Consider the following 13,093-nt stretch of genomic DNA (forward strand, 5'->3'; position numbering starts at 1 on the left):
GGGCAAATCTCCACGATAAAAGTTTCAGTCCAAAGCATCACAGTGATTAGATAAGTAAAGAACAGAACACTTGTGGTTGTGGCCGCGCTCTTCTCAGTGATGATTACGTTCCTGTCCGAATGCTCAGAATGGCCTGTCGTATTTTTTTTTTTTATCCATTTATAGTTACTGTTGTGGAACGGCCACAAAGACACGAGTTCCTGTTGTCACTTAGATAACCTGGAATTTCCAACATACTACTAAATAATCATCATCTTTTGGCTGCTCCTGATTAGGGGTCGCCACAGCGGATCTTTCGTCTCCATTGCTCCCTGTCTTCCACACCTACCACTTTCACGTCCTCGCTCACCACATCCATGTATCTCCTCTTTGGCCTTCCTCGTTTCCGTGTGCCTGGCAGCTCCATCCTCAACATTCTCCTTCCAACAGCTCTTCTCAGGATGTGCCTGTACCATCTCCGTCTCATCTCTCTGAGCTTAATTCCCAAGCTCTCCACATGTGCTGTCCCTCTGATGTGCTCGTTCCTTATCCTGTCCAACCTCCCATCGCAAACCTTAACATCCTCAACTCCGCCACCTCCAACTCTGCCTCCTGTCTCTTTGTTAAGGGTACGGTCTCCAATCCATACATCACAGCTGCTCTCACTACTGTCTTATACATCTTACCTTTCACTTTTGCTGGGACACAAATGACTCCCGAAATCCTTCTCCTGCCTGCACTCTCTCTCTTTCTCACCTCACTATCGCAGCCCCCATTTTCCTGCACAGTTGACCCCGGGTACTTGAATTCACCAACTTTCTTTACGTCGACTCCTTGCATCTTCACTACACTCTCATCCCCATTCTCATTGATGCACATGTATTCTGTTTTGCTCCTGCTCACCTTCATTCCTCTTCGTTCCAATGCATCCCTCCATCTCTCCAAACCCAACTCAACCTCCTTTCACCACATATCACAATATCATCTGCAAACTTCATGCTCCATGGTGACTCTCGCCTCACTTCGAATGTTGAATGAATTTCCAACATACAATTTTGGGGGGAAAAAAAAAACCAAACACCACCACCACCTCAATTTGGGATGGTCTCCTCAACCCCGAGTTCAGGACGTGATATCAGAGCTCAACATGGCCGCTCGTAGCATGAACAGTAAACAAAGCAGCACTACTTACCTTTAAATCTGTAATATATAACCATTACAGACACGGGTCTGTCTCAGAAACTGGGTACTGTGGGGGTCCCCCACTAAATATACTCACAGTCAATAAACTATACGGTTTTGAATGGTGATGTTGATTTTAATTTGAAATAAAACGATGAAAGAAATAATACAGATAAAACTAAATCTTTGATGGGAATACTCTATTCAGAATTTGGGAAAAAATTCTGCAAATTTGTGGAAAAATGGCAGCTTGATCTGGGACATGATACAACCCCGATTCCAAAAAAGTTGGGACAAAGTACAAATTGTAAATAAAAACGGAATGCAATGATGTGGAAGTTTCAAAATTCCATATTTTATTCAGAATAGAACATAGATGACATATCAAATGTTTAAACTGAGAAAATGTATCATTTAAAGAGAAAAATTAGGTGATTTTAAATTTCATGACAACAACACATCTCAAAAAAGTTGGGACAAGGCCATGTTTACCACTGTGAGACATCCCCTTTTCTCTTTACAACAGTCTGTAAACGTCTGGGGACTGAGGAGACAAGTTGCTCAAGTTTAGGGATAGGAATGTTAACCCATTCTTGTCTAATGTAGGATTCTAGTTGCTCAACTGTCTTAGGTCTTTTTTGTCGTATCTTCCGTTTTATGATGCGCCAAATGTTTTCTATGGGTGAAAGATCTGGACTGCAGGCTGGCCAGTTCAGTACCCGGACCCTTCTTCTACGCAGCCATGATGCTGTAATTGATGCAGTATGTGGCTTGGCATTGTCATGTTGGAAAATGCAAGGTCTTCCCTGAAAGAGACGTCGTCTGGATGGGAGCATATGTTGCTCTAGAACCCGGATATACCTTTCAGCATTGATGGTGTCTTTCCAGATGTGTAAGCTGCCCATGCCACACGCACTAATGCAACCCCATACCATCAGAGATGCAGGCTTCTGAACTGAGCGCTGATAACAACTTGGGTCGTCCTTCTCCTCTTTAGTCCGAATGACACGGCGTCCCTGATTTCCATAAAGAACTTCACATTTTGATTCGTCTGACCACAGAACAGTTTTCCACTTTGCCACAGTCCATTTTAAATGAGCCTTGGCCCAGAGAAGACGTCTGCGCTTCTGGATCATGTTTAGATACGGCTTCTTCTTTGAACTATAGAGTTTTAGCTGGCAACGGCGGATGGCACGGTGAATTGTGTTCACAGATAATGTTCTCTGGAAATATTCCTGAGCCCATTTTGTGATTTCCAATACAGAAGCATGCCTGTATGTGATGCAGTGCCGTCTAAGGGCCCGAAGATCACGGGCACCCAGTATGGTTTTCCGGCCTTGACCCTTACGCACAGAGATTCTTCCAGATTCTCTGAATCTTTTGATGATATTATGCACTGTAGATGATGATATGTTCAAACTCTTTGCAATTTTACACTGTCGAACTCCTTTCTGATATTGCTCCACTATTTGTCGGTGCAGAATTAGGGGGATTGGTGATCCTCTTCCCATCTTTACTTCTGAGAGCTGCTGCCACTCCAAGATGCTCTTTTTATACCCAGTCATGTTAATGACCTATTGCTAATTGACCTAATGAGTTGCAATTTGGTCCTCCAGCTGTTCCTTTTTTGTACCTTTAACTTTTCCAGCCTCTTATTGCCCCTGTCCCAACTTTTTTGAGATGTGTTGCTGTCATGAAATTTCAGATGAACCAATATTTGGCTTGACGTTTCAAAATGTCTCACTTTCGACATTTGATATGTTGTCTATGTTCTATTGTGAATACAATATCAGTTTTTGAGATTTTTAAATTATTGCATTCTGTTTTTATTTACAATTTGTACTTTGTCCCAACTTTTTTGGAATCGGGGTTGTAAACGGTCGACTACATCGCATTCCCTTAAAAAGGTTGTAGTCCACTGAAACGTCTACAGTTATCACTAATTGTATTTCAAGTTGTAACTTTATACACCTAAGGATTGGTGCGCTCACAGAATAATCATAACCGTAATAAAACATCATGCAAAACATTTGATCACTGTCGTAACTCCGTTTTCCACAAAACCAATACGATCGTGTGTTTTGATCTAAACGGAAAGCCTCAGGGTCGAGGTCATGACCTCACCAAAAGTAGTAACTTAAAATCACTACGCCGTATAAACGTTTAGTTATAAATCTGCGATGATGTTTTTTAAAACGAAAGCTGAAAGTTAGGTATAGAATATGTTTCTTACAGAATATGTTACGATGGTAGCTGGTCTTGTATGAATTTGAGCTATAACAGGGGTGGGCAATTATTTTTTCCATGGGGCCACATGAGAAACAGAAAATTTTGTGGAGGGCCGGACCAAAAGGCTGAACTAAATTCTGCATAATATTAATTGTATTTCTCTATATAAAGCAATAAATAACATTGTTTTTACAAGCTGCTAAGACTGGTAAGAGTGTGGAAAAAACGAGGTTGCCTTACAAAAAATGTCATTTATTCAATCAAATTTCCCAAAACAATGGTTAACAAAATGTGAACGTTTGTACCATTTTTTTTTCAGTCACATTCAGCCCAAAACACAATAAAGACATCACAATATTGTCTTTCTACTCCAAATATCAAGCAAGATACATCATATTATAATAATGATGCCCACATTTGTAGTCTAATCACCTCATTTGGTGCTTTTCGCCGGAGATCGGCTCCGGCGCCTGCTGGTGACGTCACACTACGTGATTGGCTGGACTGTTTGAAGGATGACGTACAAGTTTGTGGTTGGTCTGGACAAATTACGGAAGTAGTTATCGCGCGATTAGGTTTCGTGGGATTTCATGTCATTTTCATGTCGCGCGCATTGCGTTTTTGTTGAACACAACTTCAAAATAAAAGCAATGCACAGTCAGTCCATGCATGAGGTAAAATTAGAAAATACGTTTATTTTGTAATTTCTAATTAACCTTACGCGGGCCGGTCAGAATGAACCAAAGGGCCGGATGCGGCCCGCGGGCCGTAAAATGCCCAGGTCTGAGCTATAAAATGAGTTGTGGTCTATTTTTTACCGTAGCGTGTTATCAGGGTATCTGCACATTTCTGATAACCAAAAATAATACTTTTTAAGGCCATTTTAAGACCTGTGAGAATAAAAAATAAGACCACTACCGCGGGGAAAAAATACTTTAAAAAAAAAAATCAGACTCTAGGCTATTATGGTCAGGGCTTTGAACCGGTTCAAGGAACGAAAACGAAAACCGGGAACTTTTTCTATTTCACATGGAACAGAAACGAAACCAGAAACTTTATTATTTTTTATGTTCCGGAACAGAAACGCTTATTAAAAATAATGGTAACCGGTTAATACCGGTTTTTATTTCGTTCCTCAAAGTTTCTGTAGCCTACAAATAGTCATTCTCCTCCTGCGCAAGTTTCTATGACCCGCTGGGGTTCACTTCCTGTGTGACGTTCGCTGACTGAATGGAGAGAGCGGGAAGGTGGACTACTAGTGAGTAAATGCATTACTGAGTGTCTGAGGAAAGAAGAGCCTGAACGATGCAACCTCCCTATTGGCTGTTTATTGGCTGTTTGTAAAAATGTATAAATTGTTGCCCTTCCCACGGGAATCATCGCGGGCTCGAGAGACGAGACCTGACGAGTTAGTTCGTTGGTAGCAGAACAAAATGTCTGGACACAAATCGGGTTTTCAGAAAAGGAAAGAAAATAAACGGAGGGTCGAAAATACAAAAAAGGAGGCAGAAAATGCAAAACGAGTTTTAAGGTAGGACAAATGGTTACTTTTCTGAGGCAGCCCGCCGTGGCTGCCTGCAGGCTTATTTATTATAGCCCATTTAGTTAAAATAGTTGATATAAAATGTTTATAGTTATAGTTATGTGATGGTTGTCCTGATTTAGACTGGTTTTTTTTGGGGGGGGGTGGGGGGTGGGGGTGGGGGGGGGGGGTTGCGCGATGTTGCACCCGGGTCCAGATTAGGGCAGAACCGGCCCTGGCTACATTTCAGGTGTAGTTTGTTATGTATGTATGTATGTACTTGCATAGATGTGTACTTCCAATATGGCGCCTAACAAAATCTCGCGGCGCGGTGACGTCATGCGGTAGCCCTCTATAGGGCCTGACTAGCCTTTGGTAACACACTAAACGAATTATCTTTCATTTTTGGCACTTTTTCTGTTTGTGTAGATGGGAAGACATACTGAGAATCCAAATCGCCAACATTTGAAATAATAATTGTTTTGAATTATTTCTTGTCTTATTTAATGAAGGCTGTAATAGAATTAGCCTACATTTGGCTTAAGCTGGATGAGACAGAGACATAATTTTATAGCCATTTGTTAAACAGCTGACAGGGAACGTAATTAACCGTTCCGGGAACGAAATTTTTTTGTTCTAACCGGTTCGGGAACGTCTATTTAATGGTGGAACCCAAAACCGGAAACGTTAAAATTCCGTTTCTGTTCGGAACGAACCAATAGGAAAAAAATTCCGGTTCAAAGCCCTGATTATGGTCAAAGCATATTTATATATTTTAATCAGTGCATCTCCAGTTTACGAACAGAATCTTGTCTTTCCCACAAGTAAACGATTTTGCATATTCAGAATCAGGGAACATTGCCCTGAAGACGGTGCCCACGTCTTCGATCGAATTGTAGGAGTGGTGTCGGTCAATCGTTTGCAGAACCTGCAGTATTTCAGCCTTAAGTGTAGCGGTCGAGGCGAAAGCACCGAAGGCACTTGTGCTGGGAGAAGTAGGCACCGAAGGGAAAGTGGGCTTTGCGCTAACGTTTGCAACCGGTGCTGCAAACATCTGCGTGGGAACTGTTGTTACCTGACTGGCGGCAAAGCGTTTATGCTTTTCCCCTTTCATGTGAGCGTCGAGGGCAGTAGAGCCCATTGTTCCCAACTTTATGTCTTTCTTGCAGAGTTTACACCGAGCTTCGTTTTCGGACGTTGCTTTTGACAACCAACCGCTATATTTCTGGTCCTCAAGCCACTTGTCCCTAAACTTACACTTCCCCATCCTACATGTCTGCCACGCTAAACAAACCACTTCTTCGTCTTTTCCCACAACACTATAAGGAAAACACTGCCCCCTAAGTGTTGTGTGACGCCTGTACTTTTAGGTACAGAGCGGTCTTTTTGCCATCTTCTTCTTACACATTGACGTGCGCTGTTTGAACAACGTTAGCACGGAAAAAAAAATATATACAAACATATATTTTTATGCCCCGATGAAATTTAATGCCACCCATACGAAAATTAATGCCACACTTCAAAATATTAGCAAAATATAAGGCTATTTAAGGCCTTAAACGCCATATGCTGTATATCAGACTTTTTAAGGATCCGCGGACACCCTGGTTATTTGTGTGCGGGGAAGGACACGCATTAACAACTTGCATGTGTAGAATGGAATTTTCCACTCCGACAGTTAGAAGTTGATCGTGCTTCCATTTGCGGTCTCTCTGTTACGCGGGTGATCTGTTCGGACGTTATCGCTGAAAAGGGGAGTTTTATTTTGTTTTAGTCTTGCAGTATAAGGCAATAGAATGTTTCTTTTTCATCTTACTTTCATATTTCGTAGTGTTTGTGTATTTTTGGCCAATATTTGGCAACCATGGTCAATTTAGATCGAACTTTTGATCGAATCTACGGCCAGTCATTTTGCCCCGCCCCCGCCTCACGCTCCGCAGCAGAGACCCGCACGACCTTCAGCCGGTGCAGTCGCTGTTCTTTTACCACCGCCGTTATTCTCATCTTTCCGGTGTGTTCTTGATGTTTCCATTGTGTCCTATTTCACCATATCAAATAGAGATCTTGCAGTCACGTGACCGGAAAGTACACAACCGCCATCGTGTCGGTCAAAAACACCGCTGAATACTGCTGCACTCATGTACAGAATGGATCAATTTCAACCGACGGACTACACGGCTATCTGTTCATTTTTCTAATGAACAGATAACTAGATATATGTCTAAAATAAACGAGCTACAGATTTGTGACCCTTATGGCTTTCCGGACGGAGTTTTCACGACCGGATTTTGAACTGCCAGCGGAATACCCGGACGTGTATAATTACCTCATTAACTTTCCCTCGCTGTTCAGTGGTGAAGCACTGCGTGCTTATAAATCTCTGGACAGTTATCTTTACAGAAATTCAGGATTTGTCAGCGACTCAGATGTGGCATCTTGTAAACAAGAATCCTCATTGGATGGGTAAGTCACTTAAGTATTGAGTATAGCACTGACCAGCCGATTATAGAATAGAATAAGGTAATTCCAGCTGTAATTCCAAATCGTCCGTGTTGTTTACATGGATCTGGCGTTGGAGAGGTAGAGGCTTGGCAGTGGAGATTTGAGTGGCTGTTTTCTGAGCTTAGTCAACAGGCCGGCTCTGCCTGCAGCCTCGCTTTTGCTTCAGCTCCCGGCGCCGCCTCCTTCGCTTTGCTTCCGATAACAATCCACGGAGACCCCGCTGGTCTCGCTATCTCGTCCGGAATGTTTTTTTTTTTTTTCTCGTCCGGAATGTTGTGCATGCGATGGAAATCGCTACAAACCGTCATTTTCTGCTGGAAACCAATGTCCAGTAAGTCCATACGGTTGTAGTGGATATTGAAGTCCAGGACAGACGAACAACACGCAAAAATACACACAAAAAACATAAAAAACGTGCACAGGTAGGGAGAGCTTGTAGCCGCAGCAGTAGAATTGTATATAGTAGGGTTTTCCAGAAGAAAAGGTAGAAGTAAAAGCAGAAGTAGACCCAGAAGTAGAAGGCGGAATATGGCGTTTGACCGACAAGATGGCGTCTGTCACAATCTGGATCGGCTGTGACGTCACATGCAAGTGCTCCATAGCCAAACTGTATCATATTATTCATATTTAAGTGAAAAATCAATTCAGTCATCGTAACTTGGCATTTTTAACCCAAGCAATCAAAAAGAGGAAATGTATTCAATATTTTCACTCGTCTGTGAAGCAGGGGCTTTAATTCTTCATGATGGAGTTATTTTATATGGAAATGAAATTTTACAAAAATAGTAAAATTAGAACATTTTTTTTTTTTGACCATAATGTCCCAAATGAGAGAGCGGTTTCTGAGACGGACCCGGATATAATTCACTTGTGAAATCTAAAACTGGCTCGACGTTAAAACAAACGTGTCTCATCACTTTGTCGCCCGAAAATTATTTCATTCAAATTAATCACTCACCTGCACGTGAGGCAGACTTTACAGTCAGGACACTGCCATCCTGCCCTCATTAACGGCGTGACCGCTACCTCCAGACACGCACCATGGTAGTGCTGACCGCACGTCGTGCAGAAGAGCTGGTCATGGAAATCACCAGGACTGTCACAAACCAGGCACTTCACATCGTCTTTGTCTGGAACAGAAATACCACAACTTCTCTTTCACAATATGTTTCATAATGAAGCAATGCCAGTTCTGGTCATAACAGACAACGTGTGTGTGTGTGTGTGTGTGTGTGTGTGTGTGTGTGAGAGAGAGAGAAGGGAGTGACTTACATCGTACGAGCGCGAGCTGGATGTGGTCAGGACAGAGCAGTGTGTACGTCCTGACGTCCTGGAAGGTGCCGGCGGCGGCAGCGCAGGGGAAATGGTAGGAGCGGCCGCAGCCCTCCTCACAGCACTTAATGGAGGCTCCAAGGCGCTTGCAATATGCACAATACTACACACACACACACACACACACACACACACACACAGATCAAAAGGATTCATTTAATAAGGCCAAGTGTGAAAGCACCAGTTACCTCCACATTTTAAAACCAGCGCTGGACTTGATGAATCACGGCCACAGGTTCAAGCGAGCATCATCACCTTATAACCCTCAGACGCGTCCAATCAAAACTCAACAAAAGCCAAAATTCCCAAACTACTACTCAACGCTACGCAAGTTTAGTCCAAAACCCAAAGTCAAGTTGTGAAAAGTGTGGCCTTGTTCAGACAGATAATACCACCCCAAATCTGTCCCTCTGAGTTACATGGAGTCAACAGGAAATCTTTTGGTGGAGAGGGTGGAGACCTCGACTGGCTATCGTAGCCTGCAGGGAATCGGCCGTCAAGACATTCTGTCGCATGTCCCAGACCCGGTGAAATGTAACTGAATTGTCTTGGCCAGCCCTAAGGGTCCCATCTGCATCTCATCATTGCTGAGGAGTGTGCTCCCATCACCCAATCAAGCATCCAGCCAGAGCAGGTCATGATATATTTTTTACCATATTAACATGCCATTGTTGTGTGTTATGCCTGATGTAAAGACTCTCGTCTCTGCGAGCCTACCACACAGATTTAATACTTGTCATTCTTAGGGCATACCTAACAACCTGTGTTTTCTTTCTCTCTCCCCCCCCCAATCTGTCCCTCTGAGTTACATGTCAGTCCTGGGATTGAGATGCTGGCCTCTTCTGCCCCTCGGACCTGCTTGATCCATCCTGGTGCCCTGTGTCTGGTCGGAGTTTTATCGCCCCACTCCTGTGAAGGACGGCCCCATGAGGACAGTTGAGGGTTATACCTGTTAAAACTGTTAATATTATAGCCATGCTGTCTGTTGTTGCCCAAATGAGGATGGGTTCCCTTTTGAGTCTGGTTCCTCTCGAGGTTTCTTCCTCATGTCGTCTGAGGGAGTTTTTCCTTGCCACCATCGCCACAGGCTTGCTCATTGGGGATAGATTAGGGATAAATTAGCTCATGTTTTAAGTCGTTCAAATTCTGAAAAGCTGCTTTGCGACAATGTTTATTGTTAAAAGCGCTATACAAATAAACTTGATTTGATAATAAAAATAAGTTTGATTTATATCGCGCCTTTCTCAAAACCCAAGGTTGCTTTACAATTATAGGGAGGAGGGGAAAGAAAAAAAAAAAAAAGTCCACCAAACAGAGGTCAGGATGTCATTCCAGTGACGTAGCAGCCACAGTCCCGCCAAAAGGCGCACAAAAACAAGTCCCACACCGGCGTGATGTTCCGAGCAACTAAAGCACCACTGCACAACCATGATGTTAAAGTGAGCGACGAGCTCACTGCAGTCCATAGCGAGGAGCGCAGGCATCACCCACGGCGAACCAAGGCCTGGAGGGAACCCACGCCCAAAACTGGGTCCGGAGCTACACCACAACCGGCGAAATCAAACTACACAAACATAAATAAATAAATAAATAAATAAATGAAAAAAGATAAATAAATAAAGAGAGAAAAAAAAAAAAAGCTCAGGTGAGAAGCGGCAGCCGGAATGCTCACGACGTACTCTCAACCGGACACGGAAACCAAGATAGATAGAAACCTTTATTTAAAGCGAGACGGCCTTTCGATTTCATAAAATCGGTGAAATTGAGTTCCGTCTGAAATGTGGTCAGTGTGAGAGATGTTTATTTCTATAATCTCTCACAAAATATCAGGCCATTCTGTTCTGTGGCTGGGAAGTTATTTAATTTGAGGGGTTTAAAGCAAATAATGTGCATGAAATCGCTCGCTTCTTCATGCAGTGAAACAGACAGAGGAAGCCTGTGTGTGTGTGTGTGTGTGTGTGTGTGTGTGTGTGCGCGCGCATGCGCAGGTTTCCATCATTCTGTCGCTAAACGAACAGCTGATCACACCGAGGTGCTCGCTGAGCGCCGATATTTATTAGTTTAATATTTCCTGCATTTCCTTTCCTTCGTATAGAACATAACGTCTTTTCTTCTCGCTTTCTTTCCGTTACTGTAGCCAGTCTTTCACGTTTCATTCGCACACTCACGTCCTCCATTTTTCTCTCCTGTTTCAAATTTGTATCCCACAATGCCTTGCGTGAACAGGGAAAGCCCACCACGTGATGTGATGTGATGCATGATGTAGTATCTTGTATTGGGTCATGGTGAAGCAGGAAAAATAGTGGAGAATTTAGGGCCACATGGCCTTAAATTCATTAATTGTTCTGTTTAAAAAAAAAACTAATAAAATTGGGAGTCTGTGATTCGAATTCAGTCGCTTTCGGTCACTCAACAAAAATAATTGGGCGTCGGGGAAAATTCTTTTTATGACCTACACTTGAAAAATCTGAAAGGCGGTCTAGCTTTAAATGTAAATATAAACAACAGGGGAGTCCAATCAGTGGCGATACACCTCTATCAAACGGAGCCCTTTTACACAAATACAACATACAATAAACAGAAACGAAAAATGATCTACGCTACGTTCACACTGCAAAGCTTAATGCTCAATTCTGATTTTTTTGTGAAATCCGATTTTTTTGTGAGGTCGTTCACATTAACAAATATATGCGACTTGTATGTGATCCTCAGTATGAACGAAAAGCGACCTAAAAGTGTTCCGCATGCGCATTGCAGGATACGACGACGTCACACGCAGTGAGCATGGCCAGTGTTTACGGAAGTAAAACCGCCCGGTTGCGGTATGACCCATCCAATCTAGCTTGAATAGCTGCATCCCCCCAAATGGAAATCAGCTCCCTAACCTCTGCGTCCTTCCATTGAGAAGATTCAGAACCTTCACAGCCCGAAGCGTCCCTCGCATTGATGTCATGCGCAGGGGCGCAGATACGTTTTTTTGAACTGGGGGGGACAAAAAACTGGGGGGGGGGGGACAAAGCTGCCAGCAAACCAACCCCAACCCCGATATGCCTGTCAAACTTGTTGTGGGTTACCATAGCAACCAAGCTCGAGCTCGCAACCTGTGCAGTCTGCGCAGCTCAACCAACCAAATATCAGTCTTTGTTTTGTTTTATGTGAGTTGTTGCAACTATGTATACACTGCTGTGCACCTCAATAAACCGAATGGTAATTAGTCTTTTGATTTTTCCGTGAGGTTTGCCTTATGCAAAGAAAGACAGCATAGACGTTTTTTCCTCCCTATAAGTGGGGGGGACCGAACGAGGTGAATTTAAATCTGGGTGGGACGAGTCCCACCCTCTATCTGCGCCCGTGATTATGCGCCATGTTGTTGTAACTTTTTTTGAGAGACCCGCCGCCTACTTCAGCGCAGAAGAGTGACGTTTGTGGCTTGTTGATGACGTGTAAGTCGGATGAATGCGACCTGGCGGTTCAGACTGAAGTCGCATATGAAAAGAGCGGATAGGAATCGGAATTAGCACCACATATCCAAACGGCCTGGGTCGGATTTGAAAAAATCGGATCTGTGTCGTTCATATTGTCAATAAAAGATCGGATACAGGTCACATATGGGCGAAAAGATCGGATTTGAGTCACTTCAGCCTGCAGTGTGAACGTAGCCCTAGTTATGATGTTAATTTACAATATATTCAAACTGGTTATACGAAAGACTATATAAATAAATAAAATACGTTAGTGTATGGAAGATAAAAAATATGAACTCTAAACTTAACCTATTAAAAACAATACATCTGTGATGATAAAAGGATTTGCTCGATTCTCACCCCGGTAAATCTAACATATTGTCTAGTAATTCGGCTGTGTATAGCGTTATTGAATGCAAAATAATTTTTGAGAAACTGCAGGCAACTCCCATTAATCATACATTTCTCTGCCTACTTTGTAGCGTCGGCCACTTCACGACATCTAAGGCTCCATCACTCTCAGCTGTTCCAGTAAGCATCCCTGCAGGACGCCGCTGGAGTCCCTCTCCAGATTTAGCATTTCCTCGACCACAGGACCCCATACAGTGTCACGGTACTCAAGAACACGGCGAACAAGTGCTGCCAGGCAAAACAAACCTCGCCCGGCAGCACTTATTTTATACCTGTATGTTGATAATGCTAATATTTCTCAATCATCAGCTGTCGGGTTACAGTCCTATGAAAACCCATGACCTTGAGTTTGACCTTTCAAGGTGACAAGGTCAAAGATCATGGTGCCAAATGAAAGCCCGTATGGCACTTCCTATAACTTGATAAGGGTAAATATCTGCCTACCAGCAACTGTTTTCAAGTAACAGCCGTC

At 43.2% G+C, this 13,093-nt stretch overlaps 1 protein-coding gene across 10 annotated transcripts in view; it reads right to left on the reverse strand.

Moving 5' to 3' along the window:
• The window catches only part of kmt2ca (lysine (K)-specific methyltransferase 2Ca), a 308,052-nt gene that overhangs the window by 218,209 nt on the left and 76,750 nt on the right, over positions 1–13,093 (reverse strand). For all 10 annotated transcript variants that reach the window (XM_060922565.1, XM_060922568.1, XM_060922566.1 and 7 more), the window contains exons 6-7: positions 8,687–8,849; positions 8,373–8,544 (exon numbers count right to left, since the gene is read on the reverse strand). In XM_060922565.1, coding sequence (XP_060778548.1) covers positions 8,373–8,544; positions 8,687–8,849 — 335 coding nt within the window. The remainder of the gene's footprint in view (positions 1–8,372; positions 8,545–8,686; positions 8,850–13,093) is intronic.

This window comes from Neoarius graeffei, chromosome 5 (assembly GCF_027579695.1).
Source record: "Neoarius graeffei isolate fNeoGra1 chromosome 5, fNeoGra1.pri, whole genome shotgun sequence".
NCBI lineage: Eukaryota > Metazoa > Chordata > Actinopteri > Siluriformes > Ariidae > Neoarius > Neoarius graeffei.